The 20,586-nt window shown below is 41.0% G+C and overlaps 1 protein-coding gene across 2 annotated transcripts in view; it reads left to right on the top strand.

Moving 5' to 3' along the window:
- Window positions 1–5,012: 5,012 nt before the first annotated feature.
- The window catches only part of CDK13 (cyclin dependent kinase 13), a 122,616-nt gene continuing 107,042 nt past the window's right edge, over window positions 5,013–20,586 (top strand). For both annotated transcript variants that reach the window (XM_042914560.1, XM_042914551.1), the window contains exon 1: window positions 5,013–6,226. In XM_042914560.1, the coding sequence (XP_042770494.1) occupies window positions 5,013–6,226 (1,214 nt within the window). The remainder of the gene's footprint in view (window positions 6,227–20,586) is intronic.

Raw genomic sequence — 20,586 nt, 5'->3', positions numbered from 1 at the left:
GGCACAGGTCAGTTAAACTGGTCTTCCGTTTTCAGAAGCATTTACAGAAGCCTCATCCAAACTGTTCTGCTTCCATTTCATTGGCCAGAACTACATAATATGTTCTTGTCCTTCATCTGCATTGTGCTGGAAGATGTAGTTTTTTTAGCTAGGCACATTTATACCCCCTCCAAAACCAGTGTTCTGTTACTTATGATCAGGGAGAATCCATACTAGGAAGGTCTCTAGCAGTTTAGTCCACCATTCCTATTCTGTAAATAGGTATCCTTCAGCTTTATTGAACCAGCAAGAACTCTACCCCCAGTACCCCCAAATCCCCACCCACTTTCACACACAGAGGTAGCATTGCTCTTCTGCAAAGGGTTGATAGCCAGTGTGGGTTCTGAACTGTGTGAAAGATGAGCATGGGAGAGGCACATCTTTCACTTCTGAGTCTTACTAGTGAAATTGATCTTAAAGTTGTATTACAAATTTTGCGTTCTATTTCCTTTTTCTGGGAAATTTATTACTATAGTTGTGTTCAACATAAATCTCAGGACTGATATCACTGTGAAACATCTTGTAATTCTTAAAAGACTGGACTACAAACCTAGACAGACTTGGGTTAGAATCCAGATCCAAATTTACTAGCAATGTACTTTGGGCAAGGCATTCAAACTATGCCTAAATTTCCTCATTTGTAAACTGTGGGTAATAATTTTTATAAGTCAGATGAGAAGACAATTTATGTCCAAACTGGAAATCCTTAATGTGCTGGAAAGGGGATACTATTAATAATTACGCTTCAGCAAGTGGCATAAACCAGGACCGCCCCAGGCAAACCCAGAACTATGGTCACCCTACTTATAGGTACTGATGAGGATTAAATGAGAAAATAAAAATAAAGCACTTAGCATAGAGCCTGATACACAGCAAGTGCTCAGTAAATACTAGCCACTACGTTTTTGTTATTGAATTGAGAAGTTCCACTGTTTTAGTTGGCAATCTCCCATGTGATAGTGGGCTGACTTAAGAAGAGCTTAATTTCTTTCAAGGTGGAGAAAAACCTAACTGAAAGTCAAACAACCAGCCTCTCCAGAGGCGGAACAGTGTTGAAAGACACTGCAGAAATTCCTAGTGATAAGGATCCTGGAATGATAGTGAATGGCCTGTCAACAGTTTGTACGTTAGAAGCATGAAGCAGAGAATCAGAATTTTAATGATTTTATATACTATTTCTCAAAGGTTTTGATCTGAGGATCCTTTCACACTCTTAAAATTTTTTGAGGCCCACAAAGAGCTTTTGTTTATGTGAGTTGTACCTATTGATATTAAAAATAAAAGTGGAGAAAATTAAAAAGTATTCATCTGAAATGACAATAACCTCGTCATATATTAACACAACAAACACATTTAAATTAACTATCTTTACAAAACAAAACAAAACAAAACTGAGAGGATTATTGTTTTACCTTTCTGGAGATCTCTTTATCGACTGGTTTAATAGAACCAAAACTGATTCTCATTTCTGTCTTTTTATGCCATTTGTCGCAGTATGTTGTTTCAGTGAAAATATATGAACAAGATATGTCCTTGGAAAAGAGAGGGAGTATTTTAATACCCTTTCCAGATAATTGTGGTTATTCTTTGATATTACATCAAAACTCCACAGTAGTTTCTTAAAGGTTAGTTGTAAAGTGGAATCTCAAATCCTATCCCTGAATGTTTTGTACTGTTATATTAAAATCCCTCAGTCAGTCTTGCACTTTGAATGAATGTTTTACTCATGACTTTGTAACATCACCCATTACTCATATGGAAAATATCAGTTCATGGAGTTATGCAGATTTTCCAAATGTTTACACATTTCAGAAACCTAATACCTTAGAACATTCTAGAAAACAAATGAACACACAAGCACACATTCTATTAGCCACCAGAACGATGATGTCATCACATGTCATGTCGTCTCTGGAAAACTCCACCATACATTCATGAAAGAATTAGAATAAAAAAGACAAATCATATCTTATTATTAGGAAAAGTGTTCTGACTGCATGAGTCGCTGAATAGGTTTTAGTCTCAAGGCATACTTTAAGAACAGCTGATATGGTACGATATGACTGTTAGATAAAAAAAGCAAAAAACTTACCACCTGTTTTTTTTTCTTTTAAAATCAAGAGGCAATAAATTATAACACACAAACAGCAAAATACTAAAATATAGTCCCAACTGGCAATTTCAAACCTTTTTATATGAAGACAAGTAGACAAGCTTATAGAAACAGATGGCTTTTAATCTGAAGGTCTTTCTCATTTTTTGTTTTTGTCTTTTGTTTTTAGTTTGGAGTCTATTAATTATTAGTATTTCCATGTATGCAGGCAGGTACCTCTTAGGAGCTCAAAATGCTTCATTTCTTCCACTTCTTCCCATTGCTCCCAAGATAGAATCTTTACAGAAACATGTGGGCAGCAAATCCCACTAAAAATATTTTAGTACATCTTTTCTGTTTGCAACCTGGCCTGGAAGCTGCCCATGAATTATGGGTCAAGTTTTTGTACAAGTATAGATCACATTCTCACGTGAAATTGGTTATAGATTTGAGAAACTGCTAAATAAATCTCTTATCTTGCTCCCCTGCTCTGTTACTCCAGGCTTTTCAAAGTACGATGATAGTAGAGGTTAATCCTATTTTTTGGAAAAAACCACCTCCTACCTGGTCTTTAGCGGGCTATAACACCTTCACTCAGCATACTGCCAAGGAGGAATTTGTTTTAGGCACCCTGGCCCTTACTTTTCTATTCCGTTTTCCAGTGCCCTTACCACTTCCTTCTGGCTGCACAGTAGAGCCCACTGTGTGGCCCACCCAGGCTTACCTTCCTGGGCAATGCTTTGCCTCCTCCTTTATCCTTCAGCAAACACATACCCTTTGTATTCTTTCTTTCAGTAAAGTCTGATTTTAGCTTAGATTAGTCCAGTCTGAAATACAGTGTTAGTGGATGTCAAACCAATTAAAATATTTACACTAAGGTATGAATGATGGAAGCATACCAAGTGTTTGGGAACTAAGAACCAACTGATGATCTGAAAAAACAAACATGTAAAGGGGTTACTACTTGTAGCCACTGAATGGACTGCTCAGCTTTTTTTCAAGTATATTAAAAGCCAATAACCCATTTAAATTTCAATCTAATTATCCTATGAGCCCAGTCTATAACTGAAAGGCAATTTGGGAAGGCAAGAAATGAGACATGAGGTCACCGAATGGCTACGTTTGGCAGCGCCATAGGTTTAGATATTAAGAAGAAAGTGGGTGAAGTGCCAAGAGGGCAGTCCTCATTTGAGCAAAATGTTTTGACTTCTAGCTGCTGGTAATAATTTTGGGATTTCCAGTAGTTCCTTTGGAAGTTTCATTTATTCCCCAAATCAATTCAAGGCTCTTTCTTTTTTAAAGTAAATTTCAGTGTTACCAAAGCTCAAGACTCTGATTCCCAAGTGTGCTTTTAGGTTAAGATGGGGCCTCCAACTTGGATGTTCGTAAGACAGTTTAAACCAACGCCACCTCTGCTCTCTTTTGCACGGTGCCCTCTCTTTTCCTGTCGCAGCTATTCCATCCCCGGGATTTGGCTGAGGGTACAAGATAGAATGACTACCCAGCCCAGAGGCTCCTAACGGCGTTACTAATGAGTCTCTAGATTCTTGCTGTCGCCGTGACCTTTCAACAGGCGGGCGGTGCAACACCGCGTTGGACGCAACAGGCACGACCGGCGTGCCATCACTGCGAGAGTCTCGAGCGACAGCAGTGGGCGGTACACGAAACCTCTCCTTTCTTTAACCCTTCTTCACACAGAGTCCCACCCTCACCGGAAGTGGAGCCGTTTCTACGTTACGCCACTTCCGGCCCGCACGCCCGTCTCCGGCGGGAGCGAGCACGCTGGTGCGCGGCAACTTTGTTCCCGCCTCCTTTGCCCCGACACCACTCACCTTCGGCTTTCTCGGAGCGTGACGTGCGTGCGCGTCCCCGGCCTTGCGTCAGGGCCGAGGGGAAAGGCCGAAAGAGCGAGGCGAGAAGGAGGGGTTGTGGAGGTTAGGGCCCAACCAGCAAGTCCCGTCGCCCTCCCTCCTCCTGACGAAGATCGGCGAGGGAAGGGGAGGAGCGAGCCGGGGCCGGCCGCGCACACCAGGAGCCTCCTCGTGGAGGGGGGGGGAGCGGAGGAAAAGGGAGCTCCGCCACCTCTGCTCGCGGCGGCGGCGAAGGAAGAAGAAAGTCAGGGCCCGAACCCACCGCCACAGGCTCAGAAACTTCCCCCCCCCCCCGCCCCTATCTCCCCGGAAACAGCCCCCCGCCCAGCCCCGCACACTCGCTGCCCCAACCGTGAGCCGCAGCCCGGTCGCCCCCGCCTCGCCCCGCCCCGCCGCCCGTCCCTGCGGGCGGCAGAGTGCGCGAGGCCCTAGGCCGGGAGTTGTTGTCAGGCCCAGGCCACTTCCGAGGCGCCCGCCGTGTATCGCCGCCACCACAGGAGGACGACGTCGACGCTGAGGAGGCGGCGGCGGAGGCGTGTTGTTGTCTCGCCCACTCCCCTCCCCTGAACTCGCACCCAACGTCAGGGCGCGATGGAGTGAAGCGGAGACGAAGGTGGTACTTCCGCGTTGCGCTGCCCGAGCCGAGAGCGCGGCCGAGGCCGCTCCCCCACCCCCGGGGGCACTTGGAGGACTCCGGACTCCCCCGCAGGTCAGCGCCCGGCGCATCTGGTGTTTTTGCTGCTGAGGAGAGGACGACGAGCACGATCGCGAGCTCTGCCACCAGGATTCCTGCTTCCCTCAGGCCCGGAGGCCGCTGCATACCCCACTGTGACCTGGAACCCAGGGACCCGAGTCCTGACCCGGATTATCGTGGCGCGTCCCCTGGCCGGCCCTGGTGCTCGGTGTCCCTCCGCCGCCGCCGCAGTTCCCGTTTCCGGCGGGGGAGATGGCCAGGATCTGACCCGGGAGGAGGCCGCACCCGCGCCGCGCTCTGCGGCGGGCTCTAGGCGATGCCGAGCAGCTCGGACACGGCGCTGGGGGGAGGCGGGGGCCTGAGCTGGGCGGAGAAGAAGTTGGAGGAACGCCGCAAGCGGAGGCGATTCCTGTCCCCTCAGCAGCCGCCGCTGCTGTTGCCGCTCCTGCAGCCGCAGCTCCTGCAACCGCCGCCGCCCCCGCCGCCTCTGCTCTTCCTGGCTGCTCCCGGCACGGCCGCCGCCGCAGCCGCCGCCGCCGCGGCCTCCTCCTCTTGCTTCAGCCCGGGCCCCCCTCTGGAGGTCAAGCGGCTGGCGAGAGGCAAGAGGCGCGCAGGAGGGCGGCAGAAGCGGCGCCGCGGGCCCCGCGCCGGGCAGGAGGCGGAGAAGCGTCGGGTCTTCTCGCTGCCCCAGCCGCAGCAGGACGGCGGTGGCGGTGCTAGTAGCGGCGGGGGTGTGACCCCGCTGGTGGAATACGAGGATGTGAGCTCCCAGTCCGAGCAGGGGCTGCTGCTGGGGGGGGCCAGCGCGGCAACGGCGGCGACGGCTGCCGGGGGAACGGGGGGCAGCGGCGGGAGTCCGGCCTCCTCCTCCGGCACCCAGCGGCGCGGGGAGGGGTCGGAGCGCAGGCCCCGCCGGGACCGCCGCAGCAGCAGCGGCCGCAGCAAGGAGCGCCACCGCGAGCACCGGCGGCGGGACGGGCAGCGCGGCGGCAGCGAGGCCTCCAAGTCCCGCAGCCGCCACAGCCACAGCGGCGAGGAGCGGGCCGAGGCCGCTAAGAGCGGCAGCAGCAGCAGCAGCGGCGGCCGCCGGAAAAGCGCCTCGGCCACGTCTAGCAGCAGCAGTAGCCGCAAGGATCGAGACCTGAAGGCTCACCGGAGCCGGACTAAGTCGTCCAAGGAGCCGCCTTCGGCCTACAAGGAGCCGCCCAAGGCCTACCGGGAGGACAAGAGCGAGCCCAAGGCCTACAGGCGGCGGCAGCGGTCCCTGAGCCCGCTGGGAGGCCGGGACGACAGCCCGGTGTCCCACAGGGCCTCGCAGAGCCTGAGAAGCCGCAAGTCCCCCAGCCCGGCAGGAGGTGGCAGCAGCCCGTACTCTCGGCGGCTGCCACGCTCCCCGAGCCCCTACAGCCGCCGCCGCTCCCCCAGCTACAGCCGCCACAGCTCCTACGAGCGGGGCGGCGACGTGTCCCCGAGCCCCTACAGCAGCAGCAGCTGGCGCCGCTCCCGGAGCCCCTACAGCCCGGTGATCAGGTGAGTCCGCCGCCTGGTGCGCGCCGGTCCTCTGCAGCGCTGGCCAGATCTCCAGGGGGCAGGGAAAGTGGTGATTGGCCTCTTGGAGCCACTTAGCTCTACAACCGGCCCTAGAAAACCCATCTTCAGACTGGGCTTCAAGTCGGGAGAGGCGTTTTCGCGCGCCCACGACACCTTTTAGTGGGTTGGAGGGACAAAGCAACAGGTCCCGCAGTTTTTTTCTTCTCGCTCGTGCAGGGAAAATTTCTAAGAAAGAGTTCAAAGTTTTCAACTTGTTGCATTGATATATTCACAGATTTCCCTCAACTGCTCTTTGCTTTTCCAGCACAATTACTTTGGGTAAACCTAGACGTTTTAATTTGTCATCATTTTGAAAGCCCTATGAAGAGGTTTCATCGTTGGAGATTTAGGAACGGACTGCAGCTAGGGCCTAAATATTGTAGGAGAGAATCAGAATCACTTGCTGATGTCAGTTAGATGTACATTTCAGATGTTTCAGGTGATTAATACAACGACAGAAAAAGGTTTTCTGTAAAGTTTATTCTTTTAAGATGTAGAAGCCTTATAGTTCTAAATTCTCAAGACAAGGAAGATGCCCGATTTGTGATATTCTTGTGCGGAATGTTTTTTTAAGTGTTCAAAAGTAGAAAAAAAATGACAACATTGTGGTTTCTCTGTTGGTTTGTGATGACACCCAGTTGCTAATGACGTATAATTAATTGGTGTGACCAAGCAAATGGTCTGGTACATCCTTACACTATTACACTATTTACCATTACATTAAGTTACTGTTTACATTTACCATAAGTTAGCTATACTTTTATATATCAGGATCTTTGTTCAGGAATCTTTAAAAGGGGTAATTTAATCTAGTGAAATTGGAGTAAATCTTTTATGTAGTTGTTATACCTTGTTACGTAATTCTTCAGGAAAAGTGTGTGCATTGATATATGCATACCTGTGAAGCAAAGTGAATTAAAAATAACTTTTGAATATTTTGTAGGTTCTTAATTCCTTGAGCTGTCTGGAAATTCTAGGCCTTATATTTTAGGGTATTACAGAATGACGTTTGCATCTGTTATGCTTTTCCTATTGGCCTTAGTTTGCAGTAATGCCAAGTGGATGCTAAGAATCTCTAAGTAGAAATTATGTTGAATCTCAATTCATGTATCTGTAAAATTAGCAGATCTCTTTGAAGTGTCAGCCTAGTAAATATTTGTGAAGATGTGATTGGAGTAGAGATCTGGGTGTGAGTTTGTCTTTAAATGAAAACATCTGTGTACATGTGTTTCTTACAGTGTTCAAGTACACTTAAAATGCTAGTTGATGCCTTAATAAAGACTATTAACAGTGACCACTTAGCTTTTATATCTTGTAAGACTTTGCATTTTACTTTTAGTTAAAATATTTTAGGTTTGCCAAAAGGCTTGCTTTCTTTTCTTTTTCTTTTTTTTTTTTGCAGTTGACTGTTTTTGAAAACTGATTAGGTTAAGTTTCAGCGCTTTACATTGTAATTTTTAAGCGTATGATGCAATATAAGAGTAGATTTATGTGTTTGTTTGGTTTTTTAGTTGCTGGTTACTTTAGCAAGGCCCTGCACTATGGTGCTGTGTATTTTATATATATTGTAGAGTAGTGGTATGTATGATTAGGATTATTCATCTTTATTAGCAAATATTTATTAAGCACATTATATGCCAGTTACTGTTCTAGGGACTGGAATAGATTGGTGAAGGGAGATGAGGTCCTTGCCCTCATGAAGCTTGCATTCTAGAGAGCCATTCATTGCTGAATCTTTTCATGGTGTTTATACTGACCACCAGTATTTCTAATGGATTGGATTTGGAAGAGGCTTTAGAGTATCTTGGCCAACATTCCTGACAGCTGTCCATTTGCATTTGGTGTGTGCCTGAAACATCCAGACCTGGGAAAACATTATTTTGAGATGGCCTGTTCCATTAGATTTGGGACTTGAATTCTAGTCCTGACTTAGCAAGACCCTCTCTTAAAGGCTCCCGTTTCTGAACTGTAATGGGAAAATGCTTGTGATTTTTGGATTATTTCAAGGATTAAGTGAAAATTTGTGTTTTGTAAAGTATAGAAATACTATAGATTATGATAGAAGTGTAATGTTGAGTTATTATTGCGTAGTTTGAATTATTAGAATTCTTCACATTGAAACAGAAATCTATCTCCATATAACTTTCTACCCATTGCTTCAAGTTTATCCCTTTGGAATGATACAGAGCAAACCTGTATGCCACCTCTTTAAAATGTAAAGACACTTCCCATGTCTTCTTTTCTTCTCTAGGGCCAAGAACTTCATTTTTCGTGAGGTGTGGTTTTTAAAGATTTTTAAATATAACAAATGTGTTATAACTGTTTAGGAAATTGAACTTGTCCAGTTTAATGCTAAAAGTTTTATTTACTTTCAGAATTTAGTAATGTCTTAAGTGTCTCATGTTGTTTAATGAATAGACTGCTAGATCGTGAGCCTTGTGAAGGCAGCTATCCTGTCATGCCCACCACTGTATTCCTGGTGTTCAGCATGGCATCTGGCGCATGTAGTCTCCTAATAATTGTTGAATGGGTAAATGAAGGGATGATGGAGTTTATGGAGCATGTGAAATATTAGAGTGGGCCTGGATTGCATAAGTATTTAATAGAGACCATGTGCTATGCTATGAGAAATATCAGTGAGATCTTTTACCAGTCCACATGGACCTAATGTATTCATAAATTGTCAGTGTAATATTTTAAGGAAATGCATGCACATTGAAAATGGTATTGAAACCATGGTATGAAGTTTTTTCTTGGTGTTAATTCCTAGAATAAATCCTCTCCATTCTAGTGACTTCTAAATCACAGTTTTCTCTAGGCCTTCATCTGAATTTTCAGTCCTCTCCTCCTGCTTTTCTTTTCATCAGTCCCTCCTTAGCTTTACGTTTTCTCTGTGTAACCAGTTTACCATATTTTCTTTACTGCTTGACTATCGGGCTGTGGGAAGTCACATAATTTTGCTGACTGGCCCTATAGTAAGTGTGAGAGTGTACTGAAGAGAGAGCTGTTTAATAAAGGGAGGGAATGGTACTGAGATTTGGATTTTACTATATGCCAGGCATTGGTAAGTACTTACCATACATTCACCCTCAAATCTCCTAAGATACACTTCTATTGATAGACTGGGAAACTGAAGCTATAAAAAGTTAAGTCAGCTTGGATTCAAACCCAGGGCTGACTGAAGTATGTGTTCTTGATATTAAGTATTGGTATTGTCATGCATTAAAGGGAGCTGGCTTTCAAGGGAGCTGACCGTCTCATGTGATAATCTGTTTTGCTGAAATTCATCTCCCTGTTTGGTTATTTATTGATTTTTTTTTCCTGGCCATCTTTGCAGCATTTTGAAAATTTTAAAAAAGAAATTCTTCTCTAAAGATTGTTTCAGCTCATTTGGTCTTTATTAACTTGTAGTTTTTATGAATATGAGTCTAAGAACAATTCCTTGAAGGCTTTAATTATACTTAGTTATTGACAGTTGTTTTGTAATGGAATGTCTTGATCTGAAGTCACTCAAGTCTCATCAGTTACAACCAGTATAATAAATTGTTATATATACTGTAATTGGTTCTGTGTCTGAAATTGTGGAAGTTCTATTCTAAATGGAGCAAAAGCCTCCATTACAGAGACCCTGAAAATCTAAAGATGGGTGGACCCTAGGTGTAAATCAGTGAAGTTATTAGTATTTACTTGCATATGATGTGGGATACCTCTGTCATGATTTATTTAGTGTATTGTCTTAAAATCTGTGTTCAAAAATATGTAAAATAAAACCACTCCGGGATAATGAAAAAGCTCCTATTAACCGATAATGCTACTGATTTGGTTTGTACTTACTAGAATGGTAGTATCCTTAGATGAATGTAATTCTTAAAATGCTTTTTAAAAGTGTTGAGTGTATAGGATACTAGAATAAAGGATACTAGAATAAATGAAGAAATACACAGAAGGAATGGAAATTTAGGTGAAGTGTCTTAAGTGTCCAAACCTGTAGTTACTTATTTCACGTTCAAAGTAGGCTTGTGTTTTGCTTCTTCTCTGACCAAACTTTACCCAGCATTTATATCTATGTAGTCCTTATCACATGTATATTTTTTAAGTTTATTTATTTTTGAGAGGCAGCACAGGTGAGGGAGGGGCAGAGAGAGAGGGAGACAGAGAATCCCAACAGGCTCTGCACTGTCAGTATAGAGCCCAACATGGGTCTCGAACCAACAAACTGTGACACTCTGACCTGAGCCGAATATCAAGACGCTGCTCAACTGACTGAGGCACCGAGGTGCCCTGCCCCATTTATCATATATTTGTTCTAACACTGGTATTTCTCCCGTTTTCATTTTCATTCAGCACCTTAGTTCAGGCCCTAGTTTTCACTCAGACTTCCTGTTATCATTCTTTTCTTCTCTCTTCCATCCCTTTCTTCCCACTTCATTCTTTATCAGGAGAATTTTCTTTTTTAATTTCTTTTAACGTTTATTCATTTTTGAGAAACAGAGCATGAGTGGGGAAGGGGCAGAGAGAGAGAGGGAGACACAGAATCTGAAGCAGGCTCCAGGCTCTGAGCTGTCAGCACAGAGCCCGACATGGGGCTCGAACCCACGAACCGTGATATCGTGACCTGAGCCGAAGTTGGACGCTCAACCGACTGAGCCACCCAGGCGCCCCATCAGGAGAATTTTCTTAAAGTCTTGGTTAGAAGGTGTCACTTCCATTTTATAGAATTAAGTCCAGACTTTTCAGTGGATTTTCAGGTAATACCTTTTATGATCAGGCCCCATTCTATCAGAATTCTATTTCCAGAGGCCCTTTTATTTCTCTGTATTCTTGCTCTTGCTGTTCTTTTACCTTGAAATGCCCCTGTTTTTCCCTCTTCTCTGCTTCCGGCTTTGCATTCAAATCCTAGCTCCAGTTGAACCATGTTGAGGTCTTGCTCCATTCATCTAGAAAAAGTTAATTCTTATATTACTGCAGCACTTTGCTTTATCTTTGTTATAGAGCTTCAGAAAATTCTATTTAATATTCTAATTATTTGGCTGCGTACATTTGTGTTTTCTCTCTAAGATTGTAACCTCCTAGAGGATAAATTTTAAAGTGTATTGATTAGTGGTTGAGTTAGTTTAGATAGCATTTTTTCACCATAGATTAATGAAAATCAACGTTTGTGCAGAATCCAGTTGTGTCTCTAAACTTGGAATTTTGGGGATGCGTGGGTGGCTCGTTCTGTTAAGCATCCATTCTGGATTTTGGTTCAGGTCATGATCCCACAAGCCCTGCGTCTGGGTTCCATGCTGAGCATGAAGCCTGCTTGTAATTCTCTCTCCCTTTCTTTGCCCCTCTCCCATTTGCGTTCTCTGTCTCTCTCAAAATAAATAAGTAAAAATTTAAAAAAAAATACTTGCTATTTTGGTTCACATATACTCTAGGATAGATGAAGTAATTATTTTATTTTGTAAGGAGAAAAGCTAAGAACTTCTTTTTCTAGCTGCTTCTTTACTGGCATGAGTTGAAGATGCTGGGACTCGTTTTCTGTGTGAGTAGAATAAATTCAGACCTAGTGTTTATATTTGCACTCTGGTACTAATCAAGATAAGTGATATGCTATTCTTGGTGAAAATTTTCTGAACAAGTTGACTGTATGTCAAGCTTTATTTCCTAACTGAAAAATTGTAGCTGTTTCTGAAAAATAAGTTGAAAATTAATATTGCTTAATATTTATATTTTAGATCATTTTAATCTGTTGTTTTACACTTTCTCTATGAATATCACTTAATTTTTTTTTTAATTTATTCATTTACTTTGAGAGAGAGAATGAGAGAGAATTCCAGGCAGACTTCACACTGCTGGCCAGAGCTGGACGTGGGAGTCTTGAACCCACGAACCAACCACGAGATCACGACCTGAGGTGAAGTCTAGAGTCAGACATTCAACCGACTGAGCCACCCAGGCACCCCTCATTTAAATTTTTATTGCTGTTATTTTGGTTTTGGTTGGCTTTGTTTCATAGCTAGATATTTATATGCTTTTAAGTGGATGTCAGAAACAAAAGTATCAAGCTAGAATCAGAAGTACTACTTGTTTGCAGTGATTTTTGTTACTTGAATTTCTACATATGTAAATCGTGAGAGAATCTAGTTTGCTTAATGTATTTGGAAAACAAAATGAATGTACAGAATAAAATCTAGGTTAGAAACTGGAATTTATTTATTTTTAAAGTTTTAATTTAAATTCCAGTTAGTTGATGTACAGTGTAATATTAGTTTCACGTGTGCAATATAGTGATTCATCACTTCCGTACAACACCGGGCGCTCATGACAAGTACACTCCTTAATCCCCATCACCTATTTCAAAACCCATTCCTTCATCCCTTTGTCTCTGGTAACCATCAGTTTGTTCTCTATAGTTAAGAGTCTGTTTCTTGGTTTGTCTTGCTCTTTTTTTCCCCTTTGCTCATGTAAAAACTGGAGTTTATAAAAAAGAAATGAAAAAGGTAGTGAGAGGAACTGAAAACTGAAAGTAGTTAATGGGCTGCATGCCTCCCCACTTTTGTTACTGCATTTTCAGTTGCACAGAGGCACTTTCACTGAGATATGTTATTGATTCTCCAAACTTACTTTATTTAATATTAAGTTAATTATTTCACCATTCTTAAAATCATTTCTTCTTCTGATGCTACTCTTCAGTATTTTTCACCTGTTTACAAAGATTCTAGAGAATCATGGTTTTCGGTTACTACAGAACAGTGTGAGAGATTAAAAGTCCTTCTGAATCCAACCACCTGAGATGATCATCTTTGACATTTCTGAATAACATTCTTCTAGACTTCTCTCTGCATAATATATGGGACTTATGCATATATGCAAAGCATAGAGACAAAAGATTTTATATAAATCTTAAGAATTATGGGAATATACTACAATGCTGTTTTGTACATTGTACTCTGTAGTATGGTCTTTTTATTGGCTTTTGTTGTTGTATGGATGTACTGTAACTTATTTGGCCAACTCCATTTTGCTAGAATCTTAGTTTTTTATTTTTGACATGTGTATGTATTTGTTGCAGATATTTTGTATGTGCATTTGTCCCGTTAAATCCCATATATTGGACTTTTCAGAGGTAAAATTGTTGGGTCAGAAATGGTACTCATATTTGTAATTTTGATACACTGTCATATTGTCCTTCAGAAGGCTCTTACCGTTTTTTATTTCCCAACAATGTGCCACTGCTCATTTCCTCAGCCCTATCATCACTCGGAGTTGTCAGATACGCCATTATTTTTTTATTTGCTTTTCTTTAATATCTAATAAGACTGACTTTATTTTCATCTATTTATTGAGTGTTTTAGTTTCTTGATTTATTCTCTTTGTTGTTTTTCTTATTAATTTGTAAGCTTTTTTGTGTATTAGGGGTATTAACTTTCTGTGGCCTAGCAACTATTTTTCATGGGTTTGTTTTTTGTTTTTTTTTTAACGTTGTTTATATAATGTTTTGTTTTAAGAAGTGCTATGCATGTATTCATGGTTTGGTTTTTTTTTTTATATATGAAATTTATTGTCAAATTGGTTTCCATACAACACCCAGTGGTCATCCCAACAGGTGCCCTCCTCAATATCCATCACCCACCCTCCCCTCCCTCCCACCCCCCATGTATTCATGTGTTTTAAGTGACAGTTTCTCCAAGGCACCTAGGTCCAAAACTGCAGTAATACTTCACTTGCCTCTTGTTCTTCCCCAGTTCTAGTGAATTGCTTGTTCTGTTGGTCCTTTTGCAGTGGTCTTTAGTCTATCTGTTCTTACTTTGGTTTTGGAATTCCTTACTTTACGCTTTTATTGTGGGGTTTGCTTGCTTTGGGTTTTTCCTCTTAGACACTTTCCTGTTTTCTGCGTTCAAATTAATCTTAAAATACCATTTTGATTCTGTCATGTTTCTCTGAAGCATACTTACCGAATCAAATTCTTGAACTGGGCATTTATGATTCCTTACCCCAGACCGACCCACACTACCTTTATTTATATATGCTGATCACAATGCAAGCTGGACTCTTTACTACGTTAAAAACATGGAATTGCAGGTGCCCTACACTTTAGTTTATGCCCTTCTCTCAGTTGGCTAATCCTCCTTGTCCATTCTTCCAGCCATAGTTGAGGTGTCCTCTTCATTAATGTCATCTAGAAGTGACCTCTCACATCCAGGCTTGAATTAATTTGAGATGTCCCCTCCCACCCAGGTATACTGGACATATTTCATTCATTCATTAAAAAAAAAGTCAGTTTTATTAAGGTATAATTTGCATACAGTATAATTTCCCAATTTATGTATAAAATTAAATGCTTTTGACAAATAGATATACTTGTGTATCTTCTACACAATCATGATAAAGAACATTTCTATTACCCCAAAAACTTCCCTGTGCCCCTTTGTAGTTTGTCCCCTGTTCTGCATGTGGTCCTTGGCAACTGCTAATCTGCTTTTTGTCACATTAGTTTTATCTTTCTTGAACTTCATATCAGTAGAATTATATGGTATGTAATCTTTGGTGTCTGCCATTCACTTAGCATGCTTTTGAAATTCATTGTTGTTGATGTGCATTTGAGTGATTTTTTTTTTTAATTTTTTAATGTTTATTTATTTTTTGAGAGAGAGACAGAGACAGAGCATGATGGGGAGAGGGGCAGAGAGAGAGGGAGACACCGAATCCCAAGCAGTCTCCAGGCTCCAGGCTCTGAGCTGTCAGCACAGAGCCCAATGTGGGGCTCGAACTCACAAACCGCAAGATGACCTGAGCTGAAGTTGGATGCTTAACCGACTGAGCCACCCAGGTGCCCCAGTGGTTTGTTTCTTTTTATTGTTTAGTAGTATTCCATTTACATCTACAGTCGGTGGATATACCATAATTTGCTTGTCCATTCACCCAGTTGATGAGCATTTAAGTTTCCAGTGTTTGGCTATTATGAGCAAAGGTGCTGTGAACATTTGAATAGTTTTTTTCTCTTTGCATATCTCATGAATAAATTTGGAGTGGGATTGCTATGTTGTATAGGAAGTGAGTTTTTGACTTTATAAGCAGCCTCTTTTCCAAAATGGTTGTACCATTTTTCATTCTAGTCAGTAATGTATGACCATTCTGGTAGCTTCAAATCCTGACTTGTTTTTATCAGTCTTTGTTCTTAGCTATTCTGGTGGACGTGTAATGGTACATCATTGTGCTTTTATTTGCAATTCTGTAATGACTAATAATGTTAAGCATCTTTCCATATGCTTATTTGCTCTTCATATCTTTTGTGAAGTGTCTTAAAATGTTTTGTCCATATTTTTTATGAATTGGGCTATTTGCTTTATTGAATTGTGAGAGTTCTGTACATATTATAGATATAAGCTTTGTCAGTTTGTAAATGAGTATTCCTGTTCTGTGGCTTGCCTTTCCTTAACAGTAGTTTTGAAAAGCAGAATTTGATGAAATCTAATTTAGCAAATCTGAGTCTAACTTATGGTCACAAAGACTTTCTCTTTGGTTTTATAATGTACCACTTTAGTTTATCACAGGCTACCTTCATGTATAATATAATATTGCAAGAGTATGCTTCTATTTCCTCCTTCTCTTCTTATGTACTATTCTTGTCATATGTGTTATTTCTACAGAAGTATGACTTATGTACGTTGTTTATAGACATGAAATTAAAAAAATGAGAAAAAAATTTATATCTAATATATACCTCTTTTTTTTTTTTTGAGAGAGAGGGTGCAAGTGAGTGAAGGGTAGAGAGAGAAAGAGGAAGAATCCCACGAGGGGCAGAGAGAAAGAGAGAAGCGGTGTTCACCTGGGACTTGTGTTTAACCCAAAGCAGGGCTGGCGCTCACCTGATGTGGGACTCGAACTCACAAACTGTGAGATAATGACCTGAGCCAAAGTCAGCTGCTTAATGACTGAGCCACGAAGCCACCCCTTAATGTACCTTTTGAAACACTTCTGATGCCTTTGTGTAGATCCAAGTTTTGAGGTAGTATTTTGCTGTAGGGAGAGAAATAGCTTTTAGCCTTTATTTTTTTTTTAAAGTAGGCTCCACACTGGGTATGGAACCCAACGCAGAGCTTAAACTCTTAAACTCATGACCCTGAGATCAAGACCTGAGCCGAGATCAAGATTCAGATGCTTAACCCAGACACCCCTTTCAGCATTTCTTACCAATGCCACTCTGCTGTCTTGTTTGTCTGAAAAAGTCTCTATTTTGAAAGATATTTTTGCTGGGTATGGAATTCTACATGGACTTTCCTCCCCCCCCCCCCCCCCCCCCCTTTGTTACTTTAAGTTATTCCACTTCTGGCTTGGGTAGTTTGACAAGAATTTACATAATATTTTGTTTTTGCTTCAGTCACTGGATTTAAGTCTCATGAGGTTCTTTTTTAATCTTACTGTCTCTTAAGCACCTACCACAGCACATGATAGGAAATAGATACCTAACAAATGATGTTAAATTGGTTTGGATAAGAAAATATCCAGCACCTCAGAATTTGAAAAAAAAAATCCTTTTAATATTAATAGAGTCTAATATTGATTTATGAATAAATCAATAATGGCTAGAGCTGGACCTATCAAAAATATGTGCCTTTGTGCAAATCAAGTATTAAGCTTTCCCTCTACTTTTCTCACCATCTTTCCTTTTTCTGTCTTCAAAAACATATCTCAGGGCATGGTTCAGTGAAACATGAAGACAAACACAGTTTATGTGCTCAGTGGACTAGAACTTGTTTGCCTGAGCAAATCCACAAAAAGTCAGTCATGTGTCTTTAATCTTCTTAACTTTTAGTGTTTCATAAGGAACATGAAAGGAAGTATACTTTTCAAATAAACACAAAACATTTCAGTTTTATATTAAATTTTTCTAGTTTTTAAAATAACATCTTTTTTGAGATATTATTCACCTACCATGCAATTTACTCTAATTTTAACTGATACAGACAGTGGCCTTTAGTATAGTCACAGAGTTGTGCAGCCATCACCACTAATTTTAGAACATTTTAATCACTCCAAAAAGAAACTCAGTGCCTGTTAGTAGTCAGTCTCCATTCTCACCTCCCCACATCTTTGGCAACTACCAATATACTTCTTATCTCTTTGGATTTGCCTATTTTGGACATTTCATATAAATGGCATCATATGATTCACGGTTTTTTATGACTGCTTTCATTTGAGCTTAATGTTTTTAAGGTTCATCTATGTTGTAGCATGTGTCATCAGTATTTCATTTCTTTTTAGGGAAAAATAGTGTACCATTGTATGAATATACCACATTTTGTTGTCAGTTGATGGACATTTGGGTTGTTTTCAGTTTTTGGCTATTATGAATTATGCTTCTATGAACATTTGTGTTTAGTTTCTTGTTTTCGTTTGTGTTTAGTTTTTGCATGAGATTTTTTTTTTTTTTTTTTTTTTTTTTTAATTTTTTTATTTATTTTTGGGACAGAGAGAGACAGAGCATGAACGGGGGAGGGACAAAGAAAGAGGGAGACACAGAATCGGAAACAGGCTCCAGGCTCTGAGCCATCAGCCCAGAGCCCGACGCGGGGCTCGAACTCACGGACCGTGAGATCGTGACCTGGCTGAAGTCGGCCGCTCAACCGACTGCGCCACCCAGGCGCCCCTGCATGAGATTTTTTTTGCATGAGGTATGTTTTTATTTCTTTTCTTCCTTTTTTTTTTTTTTAATGTTTGTTTATTTTTGAGAGAGAGAGAGAGAGAGAGAGCAAGCAGGGGAGGGGCAGAGAGGGAGACACAGAATCGGAGGCAGGCTCTAGGCTCTGAGCTGTCAGCACAGAGCCTGAACTCATGAACTCATGAACTGCAGGATCATGACCTGAGCTGAAGTCAGACACTTAACCGACTGAGCTACCCACGTGCCCCTGTTCTATTTCTCTTGGATATATATATACCTAGGAGTGGAATTTCTGGGTCATGTGGTAATTCTGTTTAACATCTTAAGGAACTGCCAATCTCTTTTCCAAAGTGGCTGCATCATTTTTTATATTCCAACCAGCTATATATGAGGGTTTCAATTTCTGCATATCCTTGACAATAGTTGTCTGTTTTTATTACATCTGTCCTGGTATCTCGTTGTACTTTTGATTTGCATTTCTTTAGTGACTAATGATGTTGAACAGCTTTTCATATGTTTATTGGCCATTTGTATATCTTTTTGGGAGAAATGTTTATTCATATCCTTCACCTATTTTAAAATTGGGTTTTCTTCTTATTGTTGAATGTCTTGAATTCTTTATATATTCTAGGTACTAATATGACTATGACATTTCTTCTAGAAAGAAGAACTCTTGTATTCACGAGAGTTCATTTTAATTTAGTGCAAAATAATGGACTCTCCCTGGGTAACTTGTTTGTAACCGCTTAGGCCATTCTCACAGTGTAAACTTTGGACAAGTCACTTAGCTTTTGAGTCATTGTCTATGGACTCATAAGAAGAAAAAAGAGAATTCCTAGGGCGAGGTGTTAACAGAACAACCAAAAGACTACTGTCTGGTTGGCAGACCTTCTACCTTGGGTTGACTGGGTAAATATCCGCTATAAAGGAAAAAGCAAGGACTAGAAATTATATAGATGTGGATTTAGGTACTAATTCTGTTGCTTTCATAGCAGAGCAATATCAAGCAATTCAATTTTTGAGCTCTGGTCTTTCTACTTTGTAAAATGGGAGGTATAATGCCTACCTAGTAAAAAAAAGAAAAATAAAACAACAAAACTGGAAACAACCCAAGTACAATGACTAGGAGCAATTAAATTGTGCTACAGATACATGATTTGCATTTTTCCCCCATTGTATCACTTTGTTGACATCCATTAATGCACATTAGTTTTTAATTTTGATGAAGTCCTGTTTATTTTTTCTTTTGTTGCTTGTGCTTTGATGTTGTATCTAAGAAGTCTTTGCCTAATTGAACATCACAAAGATTTATTCCTATATTTTCTTCTAAGAGTTTTATAGTTTTAGCTTTTACATCTTGATCTTTGATCTATTTTGGATTAATTTTTGTGTATGGTGAGAGAAAGAAGTCCACCCTTATTCTATTGTGTGGAAAACCAGTTGTGCCAGCACTATTTATTTAAAAGGCTATGTATTTTTTTCGCCATTGAATTGTATTGGCACCCTTGTTGAAAATCCACTTACTATAAATGAGAGGGTTTATATATGGACTGTCAGCTCTAGTCCATTGATTTTACATGTCCATCTTTAGCCAGTACCATACAGTTTTGATTATTCTAATCTTGTAGTAGTTTTTGAAATTAGGAAGTGCTTGATTCTAATTTTGCAGTGATTTTTGAAATCAGGAAGTGCAAGTCCTTCAGCTTTACTCTTTTACATTGCTTTGACCTTTCCCCCTCTTTTTTGGAGGAGGAGAGGGGTCCTTTGCATTTCCACATGAATTTTAGGTTTACCTGGCCAAAAGGCAGCTTGGATTTTCATAGGGATTGCACTGAATCTGGAGATCAATTTGAGAGTATTGCCATCTTAATGGTAAGTCATAAAATATATGAGTATGGAATGTCTTTGCATTTATTTATGTCCCTTCAATATTTTCAGTGGTATGTTGAAGTTTTCAGGGAATAATCCTTGAACTTTTTTTTGTTAGATTTATTCCTAAGTATACTTTTTCAGTGTAATGGGAGTTGTTTTTGTAATTTCATTTAATTGTTCATTGCTAGTGTCTGGACCTACAATAGATTTTTCTACATTGATCATGTATCCTGCCATCTTGCTTGCTTATTAGTTCTAATAGTTTTTAGTAGATTTCTTAGGATTTTCTGTATACAAGATTATGTCATTTGCAAATGGATACAGTCTGGATTCCTTTTACTTATTTTTTCTTGCTCAGTTGCAATGGCTAGAATCTCAAGTACAATGTTTTGTGGGTTTTAATTTATTTATTTAATGTTAATTTATTTTTGAGACAGAGACAGAGTGTGAGCAGGGGAGGGGCAGAGAGAGAGGGAGACACAGAATCTGCAACGGGCTCCAGGCTCTGAGCTGTCAGCACAGAGCCCGATGTGGGGCTTGAACCCACGAAACGTGAGATCATGACCTGAGCTGAAGTCGGACGCTTAACCGACTGAGCCACCCAGGCGCTCCCCAAGTACAATGTTTATTAGAAGTGGTAAAATGAGACTTCCTTGTGTTGATCCTGATGATCCTATAGGAAAAGTATTTTAGTCTTTTTCCACAAAATGATGTTAGCTATGAATTTTTCATAAATCCTACTTTTATTTTTTGGTTAAAGTTGTTTCCCTTGGGGTCTAAT

The sequence above is a fragment of the Panthera leo genome, chromosome A2 (assembly GCF_018350215.1).
Source record: "Panthera leo isolate Ple1 chromosome A2, P.leo_Ple1_pat1.1, whole genome shotgun sequence".
In the NCBI taxonomy this organism is placed as follows: domain Eukaryota; kingdom Metazoa; phylum Chordata; class Mammalia; order Carnivora; family Felidae; genus Panthera; species Panthera leo.
The sequence above is the reverse complement of the archived record's forward strand: the minus strand, read 5'-3'. Positions and strand labels throughout refer to the sequence as shown.